The sequence below is a fragment of the Archocentrus centrarchus genome, chromosome 10 (genome assembly GCF_007364275.1).
Source record: "Archocentrus centrarchus isolate MPI-CPG fArcCen1 chromosome 10, fArcCen1, whole genome shotgun sequence".
Lineage (NCBI taxonomy): Eukaryota > Metazoa > Chordata > Actinopteri > Cichliformes > Cichlidae > Archocentrus > Archocentrus centrarchus.
The window spans coordinates 8,546,603-8,573,856 of NC_044355.1; the positions used below are offsets into that span (position 1 = coordinate 8,546,603).

A 27,254-nucleotide genomic window follows, 5' to 3' on the forward strand; every position below is an offset into this window, starting at 1 on the left:
TGATCTGATCTCTGCTTGCACACTAAGTCAAAAATATAGACTTGTTGTGAGAAGACTGGTGGAGATTGAAAGTTTTACAAGCACTAGTACACGATCATGCTATGGTTTAGTTATTTAGTCTGTGATTTTAGTCTGTTTTTATGTGGTCGTTAGGCAACACGATACTGACATTTTATCAATAATTCAGTTTTTGTGGTTATAAATGAGATGTTAGTGTAATGAAACTGAAATGATACGATACTTTTCTAAAGTGTTGCATGTAGGTGCACATCCATCCAGGTGTTATAAATTGTAAATGTTTCAAATGGGTCAGTTTTTTTCTGATGGTATGTGGGTGCTAGGCAACATGATGATTTTATAGTGTGTGACCTTGACAAGAACCTTCAGGAGCTTAAGATGTACCTGTGTGGCAAGATTCCTGATGTGTAGCAGGGGTTTGTGGAGAGACAATCGCATTATAGCTGATGTATTATATACAGGATGTTCTAGAGGAGATTAGTTTAATGAGTGGAAATGGCAGGACTTAGAAGAAAGTAAAACTGCTTTAAAGGATTGTCATAATAGAACTGTAAATTTATTTGTAGAAGTACATGACAAACTGGCCTTTAAAGTTGTGGTCTGCTCAGTTATGATAAAATTCTTATCACAATTATTTTGGTCAATATTTAGATTGTTGTACATGATTACTCATAGACTTTATTAAAATTTATAAAAATTTCATTGGTAATTTAACAGAAAATGAAAGAAAGAGATTAACTAAACACGCCTGACATTCTAGAAAGTAACAAAATTAAGGTGAAGAGGCTGAAAGACAAAACGAAAGCCTCATTGCAAAACATAATTTGATGAAATAATTTCATCTCTCTGATTGTTTTCTTCCCCCACTTTTTTAAAAGATTAAAATTACTTGCACAGCCCAACTGCTGTGACCTGTCAACTTATGCAGTGGCAGGTGTCAGGACATATTAAAACACTGCACACAGATTTCTAAATTATTTAAAAAAGATCTTTTTTGCATTTCATTTATTAAAAAAACATAGGTAATGCACTAGATTGCCCAGATTTTAGATAAATAAAATAACATAATGAAACTGAGTATAAGAATTTAATGAGAAGCATACAGTGCTGTGCAAAAGTCCTGAACCACACCTCATTTCTTCATATTTTCCTTTCAAAGAACCAGACTTACTTCTACGTTTTTAAATGAGTCTTGAGCAGTGGCTCTCTTCTCTGGACAGTGGCTGCTTTTTTCACTCATTTTCAGTCCAGTCCTTGTATCTGATCATTTACAGAGTGATGTTTATTTTGTTTGTGACGCCACTTGACACTGATCTACGAATCACTCAAGCATAACAAAGGCACCTAACTCAAGCGATGATTCAGTGTTGTATCTACACATAATAGACAATTCAGCAAAGAGTCAGTTTTAAATTTTATCTTTACTTATTTTACTTTCTTTGTTACTTTGTTAGGAGCAGCCTGCCACAAAACACAAAATTTGTTCCCATTTCTTTAGTTAAAGATAACATTTTGAGAGGCATAAAATAGCATATTTGAACCAAAAAAGGTGATTCCGAAAGAGCTATTAGCTGAAAACTTGGCATATCGCACCATGGTGTGCAGTGTGTCCTTTAAAAAAAACTGAAAAATTGGACAAGTGGAGGACAAAAGACTAGGAACTATGCAATATGAATGCAGCAAAGAACTGTCAGATTTTAATCCACCATCTGTCAAGCATCTAATTGGCTACAGCTTCATTTTTAATGATAATGTGATAATTATCCCTAAAACACTGCCATTGCAGTAAAAGCCCATTTGGTTAGGAAAACAGATAATGGAACAAGATTATTGAAACAGTGTGGGATCATCTTGACAAGAGAGTTTTGGAATATACTAAAAGAAGCCTGGAGAGCCATTCCTGACGATTACTTAAAGGAATTACAATAAAGCTGCCAAAGAGAATTCAAACTGTGTTGAAGAACAAAGGCGGTCATAGCAGTTACAGTACAGCCTTTCGGGTTTGTTAGAATTGCACAAAATCTGTTTTTGCCTTACTCTTGCCATGTGTTTCTAATCTAAAACCCTCAGCCTGTCCCACCGACTCGCTTATTCAAGGAAGTTTGGGACACCATCAGGCCTAATGTACAGTCTATTATAAACAGTAGTCTTGCTACTGGTGTTGTTCCCTTACACTTTAAGCAACCAGTGGTACAGCCTTTGATTAAAAAAATAAATAATTCTCGTCACCTCAGTCCTTTCTAATTTTCATCCAATCTCTCTGTTCCTGTTTATTGTAGAGATTTTAGAGAAGGTAGTTCTGCAGTTTCAACCTTTTTTAGATATGCATAAGATACTTGAGGTGTTCCAGTCTGGCTTTAAGGCATTTCACAGCACAGAATGAGCTCTTTTAAGAGTTTTTTAAGATGTTTAATTGGCTACCAACTCTGGGGATCCCATTATTTTAGTGTTTCTTGATTTCATAGCTACCTTTTTTTTTTTTTTTTTTTTGGCGTTTTTGGCCACAGCTGCATTTGTTAGCAGTGGAGAGAGAGACAGGAAATGGGGGAAAGATACAGGGGAAGACACGCAGGCAAATTGGCGATGGCCCGGGACGCGAACCAGTGACGCCCGCATCGCAACGCGGCATTTGTATGTGGTCGCCAGCTTCATCACTAAGCCACCCAGGCGCCCCTCATTGCTGCCTTTGACACTGTTGAACACAATATTCTCATTTCTAGTCTTGAGCACTGTGTGCGGGTAAAAAGCATACCTGTCAGAGCGAAGTTTTGGAGGCCCAACTTCTTCCTCTGTCCCGCTTTTATGTGGAGTTCCACAGGGGTTTTTGGACTGATTCTTTTTTCTTTATATTTACTTCCCCTAGGATCGATTTTGAAAATATAGGGTATCTCCTTCCACTTCTATGTTGACGATTTCCAAACTTATCTGTCCCTGAAAGGAAATGATGGTACTTCACTAAAATTGCTATTTGAATGTCTTAATGACATTGAAGCCTGGATGGCTTTAAACTTTTTGCATTTTTTAACAAAAGCAAGACTGAGATCATGATACTTAGACCCAGTAGTTTGAGCAGTACTTCAAAACTGGACCTGGGCCCACTTGATCCTTATGACAGGCATGTGGTTAATAACCTTGGTGTGAAAAGAGACTGTGATCTAAAGCCAGAGAAACAGATCAACTCTGGTGAGATCAGGCTTTTACCAAGTGAGGCTCCATTCTAATGTCAAGCCCTTCTTATCTTTTAATAATTTTGAAAGAGTTATACAGTACACGCTTTTATTTCTACTGTATGTATGTTAGTATGAACCAGTCCTCTCTTTCTCACCTTCAATTGGTCCAGAATGCAGCTGCTCGCTTTCTGACTAGAACTCCTAAAACTGAGCATATCTCCCCTGTGCTGGCCTCCCTTCATTGGCTTCCTGTGCATTTTAGGATTGATTTTAAGATTTTATTGTATGTTTTTAAATCTCTTAATTGTCTGGTCCCATCATATCTCGCTGAACTCCTAACACCTTACGTTCCCTCTAGGTCACTGAGATCCGCTGACCAGCTACTTCTCAGTGTTCCTAAAACTAGGCTTAAGAGCGGGGGGACTGAGCGTTCCCAGCCATAGCCCCTAAACTATGGGACGAGTTGCCCCCCTATGTTAGGTCAGCCTCCACCCTGCATGTCTTTAAAGTGCATCTTAAAACTTATTTTTTATTCTTTGGCCTTCAAATCAGAGTGTGAGGTATTTTTGGGGGGCTGTTGTATTATTTTATAATTTTGTGATTTCTTAGATATATTTTTGATGTGTGTTTATGTGTGTGTTTGTGTGTGTTTGGTGTATTCATTTTATTTTAATTTCCCTATGTACAGTACTTTGGTCAACCCTGTTGTTTTAAATGTGCTTTATAAATAAATTGAATTGTTTATATACTTTGTTTTCATGTATGTTTACACGTTTCAATAAATCACTGGACCAAATTTGAGAGGTGGCTCAAGATTTTTGCACAGTATACTGTTTTCTGAAAAGTTAGACTTACTAATCAAGCGGCAGAGTATATACTAGGGATCATATCCGGTTGTAACAATCAATAGCAATAACTACAGTTATTAAGGTATGCAGATACCCCCCCCCCCCCCCCCCCCCCCCCCCCAAAAAAAAAAAAAAAAAAAAATTAGTGGCTCAGGAAATACTTTGACCGGTACTGTATAGCGGGTTGATGGTTTGATCCCTGGCTTATCCAGTCTACATGTCTTTCAGCTTGAGCAAGATAGCGATGGATCTATCAGAGTGTGAGTGTGTTCATGATAGTCAGAAAGTGCTTTAAAGTATAGACTGAGTGTTACATGAATGTGAAAAGCCCTCTGAGTGCTCAGTGCTACATGTTTATGCAATATGTCTATATTAGAAATTTTTTTTTTAATTCTACAATTTTTAAATTTTATTTATTTATTTTTCTCAGGCAGGTATGTATGCATATTGGCAGACATGCACTTCTTTTTTTTAATCACTTTTTAGCCATGGAGCGTCATTATAAACAGCACTACTACTGCAGTCAAATTGCTTTGGATAATTTGTAATGTGGACTCAGCCATGAACAGCAGGCGAGTAATTGGATAACTTGCTGTGAAAATGTTTTCCTGAAGCCATTTGAATGTTATCCTCTCTAAAAATTAGTAAGTTCAAGCAACTATGGAAGAGGCTTTTTTTAAAAGTGCTAGCCACTTCTTTATGAATTTAAACCTGGTGGTGAGAAGAGGTAAGAATAGTTTTTTTTTTTTTTTTTTTAAGATAAAGTTGGAAAGTGGCAGTTAGCATTCTGTTTTATGCATATGAGGTTTGTTTGAAGAAGACCACACAATAAGTGACAAATTACACATGAAGGTAGATGACTGCAGTAAATTTAGGTCCATTGTTTTAGTAGGTGAAGGGCACCTTGGCAGGAGGTGAAATCAAAGATATTTGGTGCTTCCATTTAAACAGACTTTTTAAGTTTGCAACTGTGGATTATTGTAAATTGTCCTTCTCCACTGCCTGCTCAAATGTGGCCACTGAAAACTGCTGAAAACCTGCTATAAACAATAGAGTCGAACAATAGAATATATTTTGCCAGTTCTATAACTTAAGAAAACTGTCTGCTCACAACTCACACATTCTTTACCTGCTTAAATTAGTTCACAAAAACTTCATGTGCGGTATTTGACAGAAAAGCATTCTATACATAATCTATATGCAAACTCAACATATGCATTAACCTTTTTCTTGGATTACAAAAATGAATAGAAAAATATAAATTTTAAGGTCCAGATCACTACATAAATTGAATAGCTGCTTATAGTGAGTTATGCATATAAATATTTTACCGTGAGACATTATGATTTAAAGTTACTGTTTAGCATAGCAGTAAAACTTTTACAAAGAGAGTCATGTTAAAATAGTAAACAGTCCCAGTTTGCATTTCGTTAAAAGTTCCGCCCACCTTCATCCTTCAATCTGCTTGCAAGACAATTCAAGCTGCAGCTCTTACAAAAGAGCAACATATTCCATTTTGTTCTGCTTAATTTTTCTTCGCTATATCAATGCATCAACAAACTGTTTCCTGCATCACAAGAATCCCACCTAGGATGGACACCAAAAACGAAGAAAAGGAGATGTCAGGAGTCATTGTGGATCAGTTTGCTGAAGGTAAGGACCACCAGACTGTGTGATCTGCATATCAGTAAAATATTACCAACAAATTCATTCAGTAACTCTTCAGTAACTGTATGTCATCCAGTACTGAGCTGTAAAACCGCTAAAATTACTGTACACAACAGGCCTTTGTGCGTGTGCTATTTGAATATTTATCATGATGAATCATTGAACTTGTTTCTGTTATAAACACTTGTGCAAAAAATATTGTGTTTTTAGTTGAATAATGGTGCTCAGGTGTTGGTGTGTTTCTCCACAGTTATATCCCTCAAGGTTCTTGTGGGGTTTGATTAATGTTTCACTGTAGACTAAGCCAAACTCATTTACTTGTGTTGAACCGCTTGACCACAACCCTTGACTTTTTTTTTTTTTTTTTAAATTAATGCAGTATTTCATTGCATTCCTGGCTGGTTTGTTCGTGGTTGTTAAAGTGGTGATGAAAGTCCACTGTGCAGATATTTATGCATGAGCGGAACTGTGTGTGTTGAGGATAATTTATTTAGGGAAGATGCAGTCTTCTCTGGAAATAAGCTTAGTGAACTCAGACCCAAATATTCGTGTTTGCCGAGGTGATTCGCACTGTTGTCTCACAACAAGAAGGTCCTGGATTTGAATCCACCATCTGGGCAGGGCCCTTCTGTGTGGCATGTGCATGTTCCCCTTGTGTCTCCAAGCACAAGGGGAACAACTGCAGTTAGTGGCCCTGTTGCTGCTGGTACCGTGCTGCTTTTTAAAAATGGACTCTGCTGCCATCTTAAGGCAAATAAGGGAATTATTACTTCTGGCTCTAGAATTTTTTTAAATGAGCATTTTTTATTCTTTTATTGCTTTTTACCAAACTACTCAAATAAGGCAAGCTAAGCCACAGCCCCAACTCTCTTAGATTTTTCATTTACCTGAAATAGCTTTTCCTTCTTTGGATTCATGTGTTCACACCTACTCCCACACATCAAAAGTCAACATGAAAAAGCCCTACATGAAATAAAAAAATTACAGAGCATCCATATGTTCCATTAAACTACCCTTGTTATTACACAAGCAAGCAAACAAACAAAAGGAAACAACTAAAATGTAAAGTTTTTCATTAGGCTCGTAACTTCTCAAAAGAACAAAAAACAAAAACAGAAATGAGTTCACCAGAAGAAATCCACAACACAAAGTCACGGGCTCTCACACTGTTTATCACGCAGAATTACTTCCCTGCTAAAAGTCACTCACTACTTTCATTTTGTACATTATCATTCCACCCTGGCAACAAAATTTATTCCCAGCTGTCAGATGAAACCCTAAAGAAATACATGGGTTTTGAACCTTCAGGCTAGAATGAGCCTTCCTCTGGAGTCAAATTCAAACAAGAGCATGACAGACGAGCAATAGTCATGACAGAGTGCCTCCATCAGTACAGCTTCATTCAGTCAAATGAACAAGCTGCTGCTTGTCACTTTTACTTCTCGTGTGCATGTCAGATGAAACAGGGCAAACATATGCGTGATCTCTCGCTTCCATTTTTACTGCTGCCTGTTTAAATCTTGCTGGGTTTATTTCATTATTTTGATTATGATGAATTTTATTTATGTTCTGTGAAAACAAAATATCTTATATACAGCTTATTAAAAAATGTGTTTATGATCTTGGAACTTGTATTTCTATTAATATTGGATCATAAGGTATATTTAAAAAATATTTTTTGATATCATGGAGCCTTTGCACTCACCAATGAACTGATCAATGAAAACACAAATGATGGAATTATCAAGCTCATTATAGTTTATTATATTCTAGTTTATTATATTTCACATTTTAAAAAGTAAGCAAATTACAGAATTTTACTGTTTTGTGCCAAGACATACTTTTCTGTGTTTATTACTTTTTCATCATCAGTATTATTATTTCATGAAGATGCATATTTAAATAAATGTTACATCTATCTGTGAGAATCAAGATTACAAGTGGAGTAATTTTATACTGTATTTAACTTGAATAGTGAGTTTATACTGTAGTCTAATTGCTGGTGGTGCTGTGGTGTTACTTTGAGCCTTAAGACAGTATTTTTTTTTGGCAGGTCTGTTTGTATTTTATATTAATTGGAGCATCACTTCCCACTACAGTGTATCTGATCTTCCATAGCAGTGTATCATCTCAGGGGGTTGCAGCATTTAACAGGATTTCCCAGAAGTCTGTGCATATTAAAAGGAACATGAATTATTAAAATAAAGATGTAGATGCACATTGAAGTGGAAACAAGAAAATCTTCTCCCCAGAATCTACCTTTAAAATGATTGAAGTGATACTTAAAGTGTAACTAAAGAATCTTGCAGCTTTTTTAATGCTATGGATCAATAGTTTTAACACTGGGTCACTCTTTTTTTTTGCACCTCGATCTTCTTGATGTGCAGCGAAATGCAAGTGCCAATTTGAATGAGGGATGTGTAAAGAAATACAGCGATGTGCCAGTGAGGAATAAAATAGTGCCCATAATGTAAACGATGAGAGTTTGGATTTGTTCTGAGCATATGGCGTTAAGAAAGGCCGAACATGACAAGATGTGTTTCATTAACCTCGGCTTCAAATTCAATTTTAATATTTTACTGATTTGTGTTTGGACATTTTGGCATATAATAGTGAACATTAGATCCTGTTAGTTGACTTTGTCCTTCACTGAGTTGTCACTTTGTGTACAATCTAAATGTTTACATGTTGCTTTTTGTGTTTATTTGATATTTACAAAGAGAAATATGACAATTGATGGTTTTTCAACAGTTTATTGGTTTTACTGATTTTAGAGCTGACACACAATACTCAGACATTAAGCATCAAAAATACAATTCTCAAACCATAAAATTAATCTTTTAAAAGTTAGTTGCAATATATTCCAGTTCTCCGGCACAAGGACCCAGCAGAAACAAGCACCCCTCTCATCCTCATGCCCTCCCTCTCCCTCTTCCAAACCCATGTGCTCCCAGAGGAGGTCCAGGAAGATAGCTTTTCCTAAGTATGTCTATATAGGCGCGTGTATAAAAGACACTGAGGATCACCACTAAGATAAAGATTATGGGTTGACCTTTGGAAAACGACTTACCTAAAATAAAAACAAACAAAACTAGAGAAGATGGAAGACAAAAAGGTCCTTACTTTTGTGCCATCTGGTAAGTTTTACAGGCGAGGAGTGAGGTGAGGAGGTGAGAACCTGTGCCACCTGTGTCAAACATGTGGAGAGACCCTTTTTACAGTGTATGTGTGTATATGTGTGCGCGCGCTTACTGATGCGATTCATAAAATTGCGAAATGAAGTGTTCAGTAATATTTTTAAGTGAAATGTTTTACAACACTACTTTTTTTTCTTTTCTTTTTAAAATGTATTTGCTCGTCCTCTGGTTGCTTTTTTGCATTTCTTGTTGTTAACAATAAAACCACAGAATAGGAGAAAGATGCTTTCATTGCCTAGAGAGGAAGAAAATCAGAAGCAAAGCACATGGGTCAATATTTACAATGTGGCAATAAATGATACACTCACCTGTCACGCAGCGCTTTAATCGCAAACTTGTAAAATATGGCTTTTTGTTACAAAATGGGAAAATGTCTCTGTGAGGTTATAGGGTCTTTACAGTTGGTGCTATATACAATAACTACATATAAATTGAAATCTAAAACTCTAAAACTATGTGTCATAATGTTAACTGTGCCATGATCCTACTGGCTAAAGCTGTTATCGTACAGAAAATTAATGTGTATTTCTTTCAAGCCAAAATCTGCCAAACCTTAAAGGCACCAGCATCTAAAATGGGGCTAATTTCTTTGTGCCTCGGAGCGTACTTACTCTGAGCCATTAATAGGTTTAAAAGTCCTACTTGAATTTTCTCAGATCAGTGATTAAGAAGATTACATAACAGAAAAATGTCAAATATTCCAATCTGGCAGATCTCAAGGTTTTCCACTCTCACCCCTTCATTGCATGGTTGGTGTTGATGATAATGTTAATATTAATAGAAAATGGACATAAAACATATTCCCATCCTTTACTTTAGATTATTACTTAAAGGCTTCCAGGCTTTCTCTAACAGAACCTCAGTGTAATTAACATTAATTTGCTCTTTTAGGATTAGCACCATATGGCAAAAAAACTTTTTTGAAGTCAGAAAAACTCCTTTCAGTCAGGTACTGAGGTTGGAATAACTTGTGTAACTGCAGTTACTGTTGGTTCCTGATGTTTGTTTCCGCAGCACATTCACTGTGCTGGATAAACAAACATGTTATTCTTATCGGCACCCTCAGAGGTGTTGATGTGAAATGAGCTGTAGTTCCTCCTTCCTGTTATTTACATTATTACAAAGCATTTGACTGCAATGTGACGCACAGTGTACACAATGTTCATGTACAGCAGTGTTCAGATTCAGTCTTGATCAGGTTCCACTTTAACAGCAGGTATAGCAGTTATATAAACTTGCTTTAATGATACAAAACAATACATCCTATTCCAGAGCCCCCCCTCCAAAAAAACAAAAAAAAAAAAACAAAAACCTGACTGGCTGACCTTTGTATCTGATAGACAAACTGTAATAAGTCCTTACATATGAAAACTACGGCCCTTCTGCTTTGATAGTCTGACCTTGGGCAATTCAGCAGAGTTCTCAGATTTGCAGCTCCACACACTTGCTTCCAGAGACCCAACAAGGATTCTCCTGTTTGCGTTCACTCAAGGACATCGGCCGCTTACGATCTACAGACATCAGCGTGGCTGTCTATGGGTCATGTTTTAAATCTGCCTATCCTGTTTAGTGAGATAGATCAATAACAGACAACAAATGAGTGGTGATTTGGCATGTCAGATTTCAACAATTGTAAGACAACAAACAATTTTAGATTCAAGCATACTTGGAAAATGTAGATAAACCAGTTATTACAAGGACACAAAACAAGATGCTTTAGCACTATCCTGATGGCAGTAATATCTGTAACTGTTATTTTTTGTGTCAGCCCCTTGTAGAGAAGTACTTTCAGTGCAACCATACTACATGATAAGAAGTCATCAACAAGCATAAACAACAGCAACTCAGAGTTTTGCAGAACATTTCCCTCGCTGACAATTTTGACAATATTGTTGATCTCAGTATTGATAAGCAACAGCATTTATTTACAATAAACCTAACACTCATGTTTATGAGACACAATTTTAAAGGTCACCATCGACACGCTGTCCTGGCGCAAATGCCTGTGTGGTCTGCGCGAGCTCCTGTGAAGTGGAAGAGGCCTGGGAATGTTCTATCTAATCTGCTTTGAAATATATCCTTGCTCGTGAGCCCCTAGAGCCCAGCACTGCCTCGGGCGATGAAAACTCATCTGTACAGCTGCAGCAGTGTCTCGCAGCTACATGATCACCAACACAAACATCAGACGCAGCTGACACTAGATTTTTTTATTTTTCTGTAAGAGAGTTCGCAGATCTCTTTTAAGATTCTCAGGATGGTTTTGTTGTTGCTGCTGTTCCTTTGCAGTATTTCCATAACTTGACATTGACTTAAATTTCATTAACGTATCACATTACAGTATATTGGAAGGTTTGGAAGTAATGGTGTCTAGCTCAGATGTGTGTGCTGCCTTTGTAATATAAAATTGTGAAATGAGCATGTGTAACCTCCTGATGCACCCTAACTGTTTTGTGAGACCAACTGTTGCTCTAGCCCAAAGCAACTGTTTCTACATTGAGTCTATTTTCACACAGTTTTTTTTTTAAACCATGTCCTAGTTATAGTTATATATACATAATGTAAAAGACTCCGTGCTTGAAATTGAGCAGGAAATTTTGTAAATATCATATTTTTTATTCAACCCACAGAGGCTCTATCCACAGAGAGGCCTAAGAATGGTTACCCTTTCCATGAGATGGGTATGTATTTGTAGTAATACATAATAAAATGACTTTTTATGGTAATATACATCTAAATTTATTGTATCACTATTATTTATGTTGATGTCAGTTCTTCTCTCTGCTCACTGATGACCCATTTCACATGCTGGTGGGAACAGCCAGTTCCTTTGCTGTGTTTTAATTAATGGATAAATAACAAGGCAGATGATCTCTGAGTCTTTGATGGGAAGAGTAAATAATCAGCTCAAAGCTTTGCTCATGAAGGGTTAATTATCTAATTCTGAGGCAGTTTTTCCTTCCCCCATAAAACTAGCAGTTGAGAAGCCATATTTATCTTCTATACAATAAAGGAATTTATGAGAGGCTGCTGTTGTTATATTGCCACATGTCTGGTTTAAGGGTTTTTTTTTTTGGTTTTTTTTACTGGCAGTCTCTCTCTCTCTCCCTCCCTCTTGCTCTGTGCTTGTCAACAGATGGCAGAGTGCTGGGAGGGCAAAATAAATTGTCCCTTACTGGAGGGATTGTTAATGTGACTAGCATAGCTTCTTAACCTTGACACAAAGAACAGGTTTTATCTTAGTGTGACTTATCATAATAAAGCAGGACCCAAGGCTGTATAATGACCCTTATATGTCATACAATTGTAAAGGGAAAATTTGTTTAGCCAAAGATACTGTTGTTGTATGTAATGTATGTGCTCTGGGACTTTATTGCTAGTCTACTGTGCTCATTTATTTTTTATGCACAGAGCTGAGGGATGGGGAGCAGGACTGTGAGCAGGATTCACCTACCACTAACAAGGACCACATTTATGACAATGAGATCCAGATCAGTCCTTCAGGTCTGTGTTTTAATTTGCCTCCATCTGTCAACACATAGCAGCTGTGTGGTCTTTTATCCCCTTTGGTCAAGATACAAAAATTTTGGTGGAAAAAAAAATATCTTCTGCCTACAGTACATAATCTTTTTAGGTAGAAGACTTCAGAAAATGAATATTACAGTATAATTTATAACTATAGAAAGTAATATACACAACTGTGTATATTAAGGGGATATGGTATAATACTCTTGGACATGACAGCTTTAGAAATATAGAAGAACAGTCTGGAACAGAGCAACAACTTGGTGATACCGAGAGAATCTCTGCAAGTAAGTATAATATCCATAATTCCTTGTGTTTTGTGTGTTGAAGATCCCGAAGGAGCTGGATTTGGGCTTTTAAACACCACAAGAAAAGTAAGCTTAAATTTTTGCATCATAATCATCATGGAATTTTTTATACCATTACTTACACAGGGAGAAAATACTTAAAAAAAATGATTTAAGTTACACTGCAGCACCAAATCCCAACATTTCTTTAACTTAACTAATGCAGCATCAGCAATGAGGATGGAAATGCATCTCAGTTTACATATACATATACATATACAGCCGGCATAACCACAAAAAAGATACAGTGCCAATCAAAAGTTTGTACACACTCACCCATTCGTGAGTGTGTACAATCATTTCATCCATTTACATCCATCATTTAAACTGCAGTTGTTCTTGCTTCCCACCAGTATATTAAGCCCATGAACTTTGAGGAGGAAGTGCGTGCCCACAGAGACCTAGATGGTTTTTTGGCCCAGGCAAGCATCATTTTGGATGAAAAAGCTGCCACTCTGGATGAGGTGCTAAGGCGAATGTTAACTCATGTTGTGGAGGACGGCCGTGAGAGCTGGGATGTGGATGAGATCATGAACTCACTGTTCACAGACTCAGGAAGGAAAGAGATTAATGGTGAACAAGCATTTTAGCAAAAGAGTCTAAATCACTTGATGATGAATTGTTTGCATTAAAGGCAGCTTGAAAATTAGCATTTAATCTGATGTTTGCTGTTCATTGCATTATGCTTCCACAGTTCACCTTCTGTCAGAAACCATTCAGGGTGTGACCTCTACTTCTACTGGCATTCATTACCAGCAATCCTGGCTTTGTATTCTGTGAGTGATACAGCTGTTTAGGGTTGTGTTAATGTCTCTTATTGGCTAACATATTTAAAATAATACATTTCTTCTAATTCAGCTCGAATGTGAGAAACCTGCAGGGACGTCATGTCTTCATCACCCGCCTGGAGAGACCACAAAACTGGGGAGTCAACTGCTGTGAGGCTCGCTTTGTCATACTTATCCTCGCTCCACCTAGAACAGTAAGGATAAACTCTCCACTTATCTTCGAGGTCAGTCATAAACAAAAGTATTTGTTTATGACTGACCATATTATTCGGTCATATAGACTGGTGTAGCCACTGTGACATCACCAAAAGAGACCATATTTGGATGAGTGATGGCATTCAATCCTAAGCTGAGATCAACAAGAGATTTTAAAGTACAGCATAAAGTATAACTTTAAGCAAGCTTTTTAAAATTCTATTTTGGGTTAAGTCAGTAAAATTTCAGATTTTTATTAGATTTAACTTGTGATTCTTTGCATGTAGTTTTTATGATATGCTTCAAAACAACTTCCCAAATAACTGGGTCTGTAGCTAAGCAAGCTAAGCAAACTTACAAAAACAAACACACAGGCAGTGACACTTACTAGTTAGTTCAATAAACAGTACAGGAAGTAAGTATTTGTCAGGTAAATGATCCACAAGTCACCAATACCACAAACACATCTGAGAGGTCTATTTCAGTGGCTCAAAACAACTGATGTTACACCTAGCAGCTAACAGCTACAGTTGTGGGCATTTGTCAGCCACCCAAAGAGGCCACAATCCTAATAATATGTGACATTAAACCTTGATACAATGTAAACTTCCAAGTTATTTAAAAAACAAAACAAAAAACAAACAGATTCATCAACAGGGGTTTGGACTGTTAGGGCATCCTCCCCTGACTGCTGCCCAGTCCACTAAACACTGAATCCTTCCTGTGCGTGGTGGGCCCACATGAGGGTGGGTGCATGGCTTGCTTTGGCGCTGTGAAAAAGAAAAAAAACACGCACATCCAAAGGAATGAAAAAAGGGTGCTAGGACAAAAAACAATAATGGAACAAAGATTAATGTCCGCACACCTAAGGAGCTCCTGAGAAAATTTTATTTACCTCGAACAGGAGAGTTACGTTTTTGTGCAAATTGCCCTTCCTCAGACTTCTCATAAGTCTGAAGTCAGAGGAAGGGCAGTTAAAAAGCTCTCCAGTGGCCAGGTCCCTGGGGTGGATGACATTTGTCTGAGTTCCTAAAGACTGTCCTAATGGATAGGGCTATGCAGGGCTGTCTTGGTTGACACATGTCTGCAACATTATGGGGAAGTCAGGGACAGTGCCCCTGGATTACCAGACTGGAGTGGTGGTACCCCTTGCCCAACCAATCTACATGTGTTATGTGAACTTGAAGAAGGCATTTGACCACATTCCTTGGAGCATCCTGTGGGCAGTGGTCCGAGATTACAGGGTGACTTTCAATATGGGCCATTTGGTTCCTGTACAACTGTAGCAGGTTGGTTTGCATTGCCACCAGTAAGTTGGACTCATTCCCGGTGAGCTGGTCTCAGTCAGGGCTGGCCTTTGTCATGATTCTGTTTATGATATTTATGGATAGAATCTCTCCACGCAGCTAAGCAGTGGAGAGTCTCTGCTTTGGTGGCCTTAGGATCGCATCTCTGTTCTTTACAGATGATGTGATTCTCTTGGCCTCATCAGGCAGTCACCTGGAGCTTCCACTATGGTGGTTTGCGGCTGAATGTGAAGCAGCCAGGATGAGAATCAGCACCTCCAAGTCTGAGACCATGGACCTCAGGTAGAAAAGTACTAACTCCAGTTCAAGGATGAGTTGTTGCCCCAAGTGGAGGAATTTAAGTATCTCAGGGCCTTGTTCACAGATGGGGGAGAGTGGAGCGGGAGACTGACAGACGGATTGCTGTGGAATCTGCAAAGGGTGACTGGGCTCTCCATTAAAGACAGGATGAGGAAATTGGTCATTTGGGAGGGGCTCAGAGTAGCGCCGCTACCCCTCCACATTGAAAGGAGCCAGCTGATGTGGTTTGGACATGTCCTATCAGGAGAAGGCCCTGGAGAGATTATGCTCCTCTGCTGGGTTGGGAATGCCTTGTTTAAAAATAATTAATTTTTCAGGCCTGGAGGTCGGTCAGCTTAGCCAATCTTTTTTTTGGTGAATGTTCACTGGCTTCCCGGGATATAAAATTTTACATCTTTGGTTTCCCAGACAAAATTTCCTTTTTTATGTCAGGGAATGTTTTTGCTTTTCCTCACACCTTAGAGAACAAAAAAGATTCTTGAGCTCAGTCAAGAGAATAAACAGTGCAATCATTAACAATAAAATTGAGAATCCTTCGCCTAGTTTCTCTGCAACACTAAACAAAAATGGCACTGATTATTTTTGTGTGGCGTGGTACTTTGTTATTAGAGGTCAGATTTAAAGAATCTCTTAACAAGAATGTCTTTGTTTTTGCTCACTATCAAATATAAAAATCTGATAATTAGCATAATATTGCTAGAAAAAATAATAATAATTCTAACTTAAAATCACAGAAACTAACAGAACCAAACGTCAACGTGTTTTTCAGAAAAGCACCAAGACAGCGACTGAGGTAGGTAGAACATTTGCAACAATGTTCTCCAACGTTTCCTTTAGACAGAAGCTTCTGGAGACTAAGACTGAAGAGGAGTTCAAACAGACGCTTGTCAACTGGCGACAACAGCTCTCTACAGTCAGTGAGAAGCTGGTTGTAGAAGAAGAGAAGGACTCGGATCCACGCAGGAGCAAACAACTACAGGTGAAAATAAGAGGAAATAAGAAGATGTAAAGCAAGCAGTGACATTTTGGTTCTGTGCTGCAATCAGTACAGAATTTGGTGAATGAGTACTATGACTAACTAAAGTGGGTACAGCATATTGCATAAGGTTCAGTCATTGATGCAAACACATTAACCTGGAAAAGCTAATATCTTGCAATACAGAAACAAATGCCTAAACCATTCTATACTGATTTAGGCATTTATTAGATTCTCTCTAGATGTGGAGACCACCCTTGAATTTTCCCACTCTATCTAGGCATATAAAGATGTGGAGCATTATTCAAAGTAGTTGACCCAGAATACCCCATTTCCCCACTTGAAGAATGTAAAGCACCTGGGATACAGACTGAAAACACTGGCAAGTCTATCATGGAAATGGCAGAAGAATGTGTGCACAGCCATGTAATGATAAAGTACAGCATTAAGTCCAGTATCTGAATTAAGAGGAAACGTGTGTGTTCAGCAGGGGGTGTGAGAAATACTGCTAAGAGGAAAAAAGCATGTACTGGGTTGTAAAGGACTAAAGTTTACAACAGGTTGTGGTTATACCTGATGTTCTGACTGGATTCAAAACAGTGTTTAAATGTAGGTTTGCAGCTGCCAAGCCAACCTTTAAACCTATCCTGCAATTAGACACTTCTGCATGTGTTGCGACCTTGAAATATCCCTTTTAATCTTATTTGTATTTTCAATTATTTAGTTGGCAGTAACAGATTTAAACAATAGGTAAATATTTTACGTTTCTATTTTATTTTGATGTTATGCCAAATATTACTGTGATTAATGTTGCTACTATGGGGTCAGAGTTCAGGATGTGATGCCATCAACTATCGCGAGGTTGGTGAGCGGTGCAACCTCTGGTGAATGTTTTTTTTTTGTTACTTTCTCTCGTTCATCTGTGCTCATGTTTGTGCCTGCTTTGTGGAGCCATTCAGAGAATCGGGAATAAAAAAAGTTGCTGAACTGAAGATGGAATCCTGTCTTTTTAAGAGGGCAACACATGTATTTGAGTTTATGCCATATATCAGCTAAATTTCTGTTAAAATGTCTCCACATTGATGCAATATTCATGATGCTCAATTCAAAACACCCATGGCAAATACAAATGTTTCTATATTGATTTCTGTGTTTATTAAATATTCTTCCACATAATGGAGATTCTTCCAGATAATGGAGGTTGTTCTCAGATCACCACTAGCACTGCAGGGGAAAAAAAAACTCCAGTAAAAATTTTACTTAAAAAAAAAGAATCCACAAAATCTGGTACATAAAGTACGGTGTAGCCTTTTGTAAATGATTGCAGTTTTTTGGTGTGGACTGAAAGCTTAGTATGATTCTGCCTGTCTTGTGCATTGTGATAAATGGATTATCACAATGCACGAGAGAGCGCCGGTCTCTGGCTGCATGACCGCAGATGCTCGTCTCTGGATGAGTGATCTGGAACGATCATTTCGTTGTGTGCCTTGTGCGCACAATGACTATGAGTTGAATCTAACATCTAACAAAATCTTGTACAGTGAGGACTAAGGTGATGTCTTGCCTTGTCTGATACATACAGCCTTCTAATAATCACCCTGTTGTTCTGCTGGGATTTTCCAGCCCCTTTGCTCATTGGGATTGTCCCTTAGCATTTCTATGAAAAATTTAGTGCACATAGAAAAGAGGCAAGTCTTTAATTTCTAACTAGTCCTATTGTATAACAAGAGTTAGAGCATTTGTTAATATATTGTGACATGAAGCTTCAGTGGGCTTGTTTATTCTCTACCTGCTTCACAGTGTATGGATTTCTTCAAATTTGGGAAGGGTGTTTATGATGACCTTCATCGCAGACTGCCTCTCTACCCCTCAGACTTCACAGACGGTAATAACAATGTCTATTCAGTGGATTTATTATTGCTACTGTTACTGCTTTAGTAACACTTTGTATAATCTGTAAAGGTATAACTGGAAAGGACCGTTCACTCTTGAAGTACACCACTACTGCTATTTTCCTTTACATTGCCATTCTACTGCCTGCCATTTCTTTTGGCTCATTGAATGATGAAAGCACGAGAGGAGAAATAGGTATGGAGTTTTTCTTTATTGTCTTAATTTGGAACATATTACTCAATATTATATGATTATATCTACTAGGAATTTTGTGAAGAAAGGTGGAAAGCAAAAAAAAAATGATATAATAAAGAAGTATGTTGAACAACTTTCATGAAAAAATGGTCACTGACAGATGTTCAGAAGACCATTGTTGGTCAGAGCATTGGAGGAGTGATCTATGCTTTGTTTGCTGGCTCACCACTTGTCATTCCACTGACTACTGCACCACTGGCCATTTTCATAAGTGGTATGTATTGCTTTCTACTATTTGGAAGTCACATTTTTGAAGAAGTAACATTTATGAATTGACAAATAATGAATCATTCTTTTACTTTGAAGTTTATGAGATGGGATTAGGTGCAGCAAATGAAGTGTGATTCACGCCCAACGGCTAACATTAGGCAGTCATATTAAATAAAGTCATTATTGGGCCACAGCTACAAACAAATGAAGGTAGTCTGAAAAGAACTTGATGTAACTCTCTATCACTTCCCTTGGTTTAAATGTTGGTCCTTGCAAGCTGTTGATTACACCGATCCTCCCTCAGAGATTTATGACTGATCTCTACAGAGCTTTGAAACCGCTACTGAATTAGATTTTTTGTTTTATTATTTAGTCTTTTAAACACCATCCCCAGCCACCAAAGGTGGCTGTTATATAAAAAAAAGTTCTGATAATTTACTTTATACACTACCTACCCAGCATATAATTAATACTAAAAGTAGGCAGATCTGAGAATTGACCCTTAAAAATGCAGCTATTACTCACATTCACATCTCATTAAACAATATGTTGAGCACATAAACAGCAGAGCTGTCCTAAAAATAATAAATGTTTATGAGTTTGTGTGTTATGTGTATAATTTATAGTCATCAGGGGTATCTGCGATGACTACGACCTCGACTTTGATGCTTTCTACGCCTGCATCGGTTTATGGAACAGCTTGTTCCTCATCCTTGGAGGCTTATTCAATGTCAGCCTGCTGATGAAACTCTTCAAACGGTGAAGACACACTCGCATCAATATTTATTACTATTAAATATAACAGACAGAAGGCCAGTACTTGTATCTAACTAAACACCGACGCACACTGATAAATGCATGTCTGTTTTTGCTTTCTGTGTCCAACATTAATCAGTAATTTTGGTTAATTCTCTCTTGTGCCATTTTAGCCACAATTTTGCACTGAACTTACTGTTTTGTCTGTGGTGTGGAGAACACACAACTGTGATGCAACATAAATGATCACACCATGCCTCTTTTGTTTCTTTTATCTCTCAGCTCGACAGAAGAAGTGATTGCGTTGTTCATCTCTATTGCATTTGTTGTGGATGCGGTAAAAGGCACGGTCAAAAGTGAGTCCAACCAAGGTCAGACTACATTAAACATGCTGTGAATAGTGATAATGTAGCCAAACAAATATAAATAATCACTATGGAGTCTTTATAGGTAAAGCAAGCAAACAGAAACAGGTCAGTATTCTGTGGGAACAGATGCAATATTAACAAAAAAGTAGTCTTCACAATAGTTTTTCCACAAGGGTCTATCACAAGCTAGGAAATAAGCAGATGAACATATGCTGGATTCTTTAGAGTGTTCTCATTTCCTCTAAGCCTCAGGCTATAGTTTCCTGCCAATATAGTCCAAATTGAGCAATGCCCAAATGCTTGAATGATTGAAAATGTACTGAGAATGACAAATTTAAAGGGAATAATATTAACAAGCTGATGCAATCTGTAGGACGCCCAGCATGAAAGTATGTTTATTACTCCTTACGTCAGCTTTAAATATGTTGCTGAGACTATGGGATGTTTACCCCTATGACCACATACAGCCACATGTTGTCTTCTAGTTTATCCTCATTGATATCCCTTTCTAATTATTATTCCATCTTTCCCCTCCACTTTCTAGTTTTTCAGCACTACTACCATGAGCCCACAGTGGTGACCACAAACCGCACGCTAGTGCTTCAGCAGATTAATGAGATTCTGGACAATGCAAAAAACCAGACAGAAACCATGCATCATAATGAGACTGGGATGCTGTCAGGACATGCAGAAGGGCATGAGTCAATCTTCCTGCCTGAGACTTTGGTGGTATGCACGAAAGAAAGACCCATCCTCTGTCTCCTGCTCATGCTGGGGACTTTGTGGCTGGGTTACACACTCTACCTCATCAAGAGGAGGTAATGTTTGTTCACTTGATGTTTCATATCATGGAGCTCTGAACCATTTAATAGATTATTTTATCATATCAAAATATCTGCAGCAAACAGAGGCACAGGTCTGTTTCTCCTGGGAATGCATCTGTCATGTTTATAAAAGGAAGATAAAGTATCACCAGGTAGAACTACCACATTAAAAGTTGAAGTTTCACAGTAAAATTCTAGAGTGTTATCAGCAAAATGCATACAAGAGAAAACAAAGTTTCCAAACATACCAAATACAACAGGGGAAACACTGTATGTATAAAATGTTGCCCAAAGCAGACTCTTTTCAATCTGTAGTACTGCAGAATATCAAGTCTTAAATATTTTAGTCACATTGCTATAACAGAAAGATGGAACAACCAGATACAGAAGATACGATACTGCCAGAGATGCCGCAAGGTAATTAAAATGGAAAAACTTTGTCATATTGTTAACAGTATTAGAAGTAGAAGGTTGTATTACAGTATATTGAATATTATTCCTTAAAGGAATATTGCTTTCATATTATCATATGAAAGCAATATTTTAACTGTTGTCCGTTCTAAATTCATCATTGGAAAAATCTGCAGAACAAATTTAAACTATAAGCAGTGTTAGAAAATGCATGTGCAAAACTGAGATGCAAGCTTGAGTTAAATAACAGAGGGAGATGCGGTGCTTCACACCACTACATTTATCTAACAGCTGGACATGAGATGTTGAGATTTAGAAAGCTTTGAAGATTTTGCAAAAGAGAATAATTTATTACTGAGAAAATTAAACTACCCAAGCAGGGTATTACATACCTGGAGGTGGCTCTACATGGACTAGTTGCTGTTTGTACTTTGTACTGATTGAGTTTGAGTTTAAAATAACAAAGAAAAATTACAATTGTTCTTAAGTAATTATATTTATTCTTAAGTAGAATGAATATAATTAGATACCTTTCTCCACATCAAAAGGAGCCACTTGATATACAGTGCAGTGCACTTTTTCCACATAGTGCCAGGTAGGTTTGGATAGCTTTTATTCCCTTAATAAATGAAATCATCATTTGAAAAATGCACTTTGTATCTAATTGGCTTATCTTTGTCTAATAGTAACATTTTTTTTGATGATCTGAAACATGTAAGTGTGACAAATATGCAAAAAGCTAAGAAATCAGGAAGGGGACAAATACTTTTTCACTGCATGTAGTTTAGACATCTGGCCAGGGTGACCCTAGAAGAGCTTGAGGAGGTGCTCAGACTGCAGCCCCCCGATGACCTTGACCCAAATAAGCGGTAGCAGATGAGATGATTTGTGGATGGATGGATGGTTACTTTCCACTTCTGCTCATGGTAGCTGCAAATAGGTTCATATGATGTGTTGGACAAGGACAAAAGGTGCATCCTCAGACTGGAGTGCAAGATTACAAATCATGTGCAATGAATTTCACTCTACAGTAATAAAATTACCATACACGAGTTAGATATATGTGACTTTGCCATTATGGATTTCTGTGTCTGACTCCTGGGATTTCATTGTTCTTTCCCCTCAGTGGCAGCTTTGAGCAACTGACATGAATTATTTCCCAAACTCAAAGAGTAACCACAGTAAACAGTGCTGTAAAACTACTTGTAGAATTTATTACACCAGAGTTGCAAAATGTTGAAATATTTATCGCTTATTTTCCCGACAGCCCGTATCTAAATGACAAAATCAGAGAGGTGGTGTCTGACTGTGCTTTGCCTATCTCTGTGCTGATGCTCTCCTTCATTGGCTCCTACCACTTCATTGACATACAGCGTGAGTATGGATCTTTCAAATGAATGAACTGATAGAAGAGTACTCTTGAGACTTAAAGTCACAACCCTGGCACATAACATTTTTCACTGTTCATAAATCCTCTGTTGAAAGGGAAAAACATTTGCTTTAAACCCAGCCTGGGGATTTTGTGTATGTGAGAGAGACAGAATTCAAGTTCTGCTTTTAAAACAAAGCTTACTAGCAGAAAGGTTACTATTCAAACATTTATTTTTTGTTTTCTGCAAATATTTTACTCCTGTTAGTTCCTGTGTTCAGTGTCCATGATGGGCCAGTCTTCAAGTTCCCGCCATTTGAAAAGCTGTCAGGAATGAATACACTGAGTGCAGCTGGACTGGGCTTTCTGCTCGCTTTGCTCATCTTCATAGACCAAAACATCGTCATCTCACTGACACATGTACCAGAACACAAGTATGAGCCCACTTTACGTTTGAATTCTAAGTTTTGACAAGAATGACACACACAGCACGACAGAACTTGTGATTTAAATGTTACCTTTACAGTATTTCTTATTGATGCATGGACAGAAGTACTGCTGTGCCTTCACTGACAAACCACTTTAAGCTTATATGTGTGAACATCTGTACCAGGTTGCTAAAAGGCACTGCATTCCACTGGGATTTAATGCTGACTGGGTTCATCAACATCCTCATGTCCTGTCTGGGGTTGCCATGGATGCACGCTGCTTTCCCACATTCCTCTCTGCATGCCCGTCAGCTCACCAAAGTAGAGCAGCGAGTAGAAAATGGACACCTCTGCACGACGTGAGTAAAGTTTAAAAAAAGGAATGCTCTGAAAGAAACTGTTTTACTCACTGAAAACATCAGCTGTTTCTAAAAGCTTATATCCCCCAGTTTGAATCCCGTGCAACAGCGGTGCCAGTTCAAAACTGAGCAAAATAACAAAATTGTTACTTAGTATAGCTACCCTGTCAAAAATGTGTAGCTTACTTTTGCTTAGTTTGCGGTTTGCATAGTTGCCCATAAATTGTTTAATATTTCAGAGATCCATTTAATTTCAATCCTTTCACATTGGATTAAAAACTGAGATTATTAGAAAATCTTGAAGGCCACGTGGAACTATTGATATGAGGTACTTAAAGAACTTCTTCTTGTCTTTTTGTCCTAATAGTATTGTTAGTGTGAAGGAAACACGTCTGACCTCACTGGCAGCCAACATCTTGATTGGTCTGTCTGTGTTCATGCTGCCCATTCCTCTGCAGTGGATTCCCAAGCCTGTCCTCTACGGCCTCTTCCTCTACATCGCAGCCACTTCACTTGATGGAAATCAGATGGTGGACCGTATGACCCTGCTGCTAAAGGAACAGGTGAACTGAGGGCAGATAAGAAGCGTGTGGTGTGATTGATTGAACTGGTTGCTAAAAACCACCAACTCGATTTGTATCTTATTGTCTCTTTGTTTCCTTCAAAACAAAAGATGTGACACAAACATTTCTTGTTATCACATGATGGGTTTCACAGTTATTATATCAAGAAACTTTCATGTGATAAGTTGGTACACCATGGCCCCTCATAACAAGAACAACATGTTTTTAATGAGGTATCCTGAGTTTGTGGAAAACTGTTATTTTTGTCATGGTAAGAGTTTATCATGGTCTGGTAGACAAAATAGACAAAATAGATGACAACATGGCAAATCACAGCAATGAATTTGATAAAAACAACATTTTTCTAAAGTACGCAGCAATACACTTCTAAAAAAAAATAAATCTGACTTTAATTGTGGCAAACGACAATTTTAGAGCTTACAGGAGTATTTAGCATACCTCCTCTTCTCAAATGGTAATTGATGCTGCAGCAACAGGTGTGCTATTATATACAAATCTTGCCTTCAGAGGAGTATTTCAGTTAATCTCACTTAAAACATAGTTAATCATATCACACTCTGTCTCTGTCTAGACCGCCTATCCTGCCACCCACTACATTCGCCGTGTGCCTCAGAGAAAGATCCACTACTTCACAGGGCTGCAGATAATCCAGCTGGTCATTTTGTGTGCATTTGGGATGTATCCTCTGCCCTACATGAAGATGGTCTTCCCCCTGCTGATGATCCTGCTGGTACCTGTCAGGTGAGATAACCCAGGCCAACAGGGAGGAGAGTGGGAACATGAAAATCTGCATACATGCTTGTCTGCAGATTACTATCTATGGCCTCAGTAAATGCAGTTTTATAATATCATTTGATAGTGTTATAACTATTTTCGTTTTAAGTTCATGGTCCATAATTAGATGAAAAAATAGCATAAAGCAAGGCTTAGTTTTCAACATGCATACCTTGTGATTGACAGGTTGCTAAAAAAGTCTCTTGTGATTTCTTTAGCCTATGAACATGAAATGGTTAAGAGCTTGAGTACCCATTAAAATATTTTACATATAGAAAACCTTTGTTTCCACTCAGGTGTTCATTTATATTATCACAAGCAGACTAATTTTGTACTACCATTGCTCAAAACTTATCAGAGTTGATGTTATTTCTCTGAAATATTACAATTCAAAATGCTGTTTCTTTGTAAATAATACATGTGTTTCTAATGTGCTTTATCTCAGGACCAGCTTGCTCCCCAGAATGATTGATGCCAAGTATCTGGACATCTTGGATTCACAATACATGTAGAGCAACAAACCAGCTTTGTGAAAAGATTCTGTTTCTCTAGGTGGATGCATATAGACTTGGTACATAAATGTTTGTAATTATATTTGCCTACAAATACTTAACAGTAGATACTCTAGAATGAGGAGGTAATTATTCAGGTTTTTTTTTTTACAGGAAAGAAGAAATAATTTGCCCTACATCATTTACATTTAAGTAGCGTGTAACTTCTGGGTATTTGGTTTTTTTTTATTGCTAAAAAAGTACAGCATCATTTTCACTACTTTTAAGGCAAAAAAACCTTCTAATATATAGTATAAATGAAGGTAGCATTGCTAATAATGGCAGTTTATTGTTAATTCTGTTGTGTTTATTTTTGGGTTTACATAGAAATGAAAAACAAATTGTTCTATTGAATAACAAATAATAAATGGATGTTAATCCATTTTACAGTCTGTTTGAAAGTTCTGGTTGATGGCTGAACGGTGTTTGTGGAATCAAAAAAATAAAGTTTGACTTGGCGCCATCTTTCTAAGTTTACATTGCCTGAAATGTTTACTGGTGTTCATTTTTTCTCGTAAGTAGGAAAGGGACAACAGCCATTGTCACAGTTTTATGTGTACAATAAGTGGACAGTTGATTGAATTAGTGAAACACATGAATATGATGCATGAGAAATTAGATAGATACTTTATTGTTCCTGAAGGAAATTAGGAAAATGCAACATATGCATTTTCCTAATTTCCTTCAGGAACAATAAAGTATCTATCTATCTATCTATCTATCTATCTATCTATCTATCTATCTATCTATCTATCTATCTATCTATCTATCTATCTATCTATCTATCTATCTATCTATCTATCTATCCATCCATCCATCCATCCATCCATCCATCCATCCATCCATCCATCCATCCATCTATCGATCGCAGAATTGGTAGAGTTCATCTACCCATTACACCCAGTTTGCTTTCTCGTTATGTTTTTGGTAAAATACATGGAAATTCCATTCACTTTAGGGGAATTACACCCTCATGAAGTGCTACCCTGTTTTGTACTGAGCCTTGCAAGGGACATTGGAGGGAAAAAAATGATGTAATTTTTGAGCGATCCACAGTTACTTTTTGCAACATCTTGCAAAGCTTTTGCAAGATCCCACAAAAGTCCACAAACTTCCGGGTCAGCCTTGAAACCTTGGAAACAACCACAGTGATGTAGGGCACACACACATGGGAGAGAGTCATAGCTTTTTATTTTGAACTTGGCCTAAACTATAAACACATTAAATCAGTGCAGTAGACATGGTTTTCAACTAAGTGAGAGACATCTAAAGAGTTCTTATTGCAAGGGGACAAACTCATAAAGCATACTTCTGATCTGGGAGTCTTGGTTGAATTAGTTAACAACCAAGTGCAGTACTCTGGACAGCTTCTGAGGACGTGTGTATGTTAAATGCAGGGAACATGGACTACGTGTGAGGAAAGAGACAATGGGTACTTTGTCTCTAATGTCTGAAAGAGGACAAAAACCTCCTTCAGTTTTGTTGGATGGGACTCATCCAGGTGTGGTAATGAATTATGTTTTCATACGTGTGTGGATACATGTTTATGTGTATGAGAGAGAAGGGGAAGGGGCGGAAAGAAATTAGGAGGAGAAAATGAAAGCAGAATCAGAGATGAAGAGCAGGGGCAGACTGAGGGAATGAAGAGACTGGGAGGAAAGAAACAAGGGAGAGGGAGAGCAGAAAGAAATGGAGAGGACCAGAGAAGTACATTAAATGAAACTATGTGTGAATACAAAATTTTACTAATTTTTAGGCAGACATGTATGTAGTTGTTAAATATATTTATGTATTTTTTTTTAAAGGATTAGCTGAATGACTCACATTGGAACACACATTCCATCAGGCCAACAGTAAACATCAACCCCAATGTGATGTATACATTACCTGAGTTCTACAGGACAAGAGACTTTCTCCTGTTGAAGAAGAAGATGTTGAACTCTGCAAAAATGATTTTCCACTGACCAAAACACCCAGTTTGCTTTCCTGCCATATGTGACTTTTGGAGATATTGACTGTAGAAGTGCCTACCTTTCTCTTGTCATGTAACTAAATGCTCAGCAGCAATGTATTTATGCATAAATCAAGACCCATTACTTAAAATAAACAAAATAAATCCAAAAACATGTAAATAGT

At 37.6% G+C, this 27,254-nt stretch overlaps 1 protein-coding gene across 1 annotated transcript; it reads left to right on the top strand.

Moving 5' to 3' along the window:
• Positions 1–5,609: 5,609 nt before the first annotated feature.
• Positions 5,610–25,595, top strand: LOC115787005 (sodium bicarbonate transporter-like protein 11). Its single transcript, XM_030739555.1, has 20 exons — positions 5,610–5,689; positions 11,529–11,579; positions 12,310–12,402; positions 12,754–12,797; positions 13,124–13,343; positions 13,465–13,546; positions 13,629–13,752; positions 16,130–16,339; positions 18,137–18,221; positions 18,299–18,424; positions 18,585–18,698; positions 19,321–19,453; positions 19,733–19,806; positions 20,363–20,636; positions 22,321–22,427; positions 22,691–22,856; positions 23,036–23,209; positions 23,577–23,772; positions 24,365–24,534; positions 25,013–25,595. The coding sequence occupies exons 1-20, from the start codon at positions 5,629–5,631 to the stop codon at positions 25,077–25,079; spliced, it is 2,571 nt and encodes an 856-aa protein (XP_030595415.1). The 5' UTR covers positions 5,610–5,628; the 3' UTR covers positions 25,080–25,595.
• Positions 25,596–27,254: the final 1,659 nt, after the last annotated feature.

Excerpts from the sequence above, each read along its gene's own strand:
- LOC115787005 (XM_030739555.1), top strand. The coding sequence starts at position 5,629 with ATGGACACCAAAAACGAAGAAAAGGAGATGTCAGGAGTCATTGTGGAT. Across the intron at positions 11,580-12,309 it reads TTACCCTTTCCATGAGATGG|AGCTGAGGGATGGGGAGCAG; the intron begins GTATGTATTTGT and ends TTTTATGCACAG. Across the intron at positions 23,210-23,576 it reads AATGGACACCTCTGCACGAC|TATTGTTAGTGTGAAGGAAA; the intron begins GTGAGTAAAGTT and ends TTGTCCTAATAG.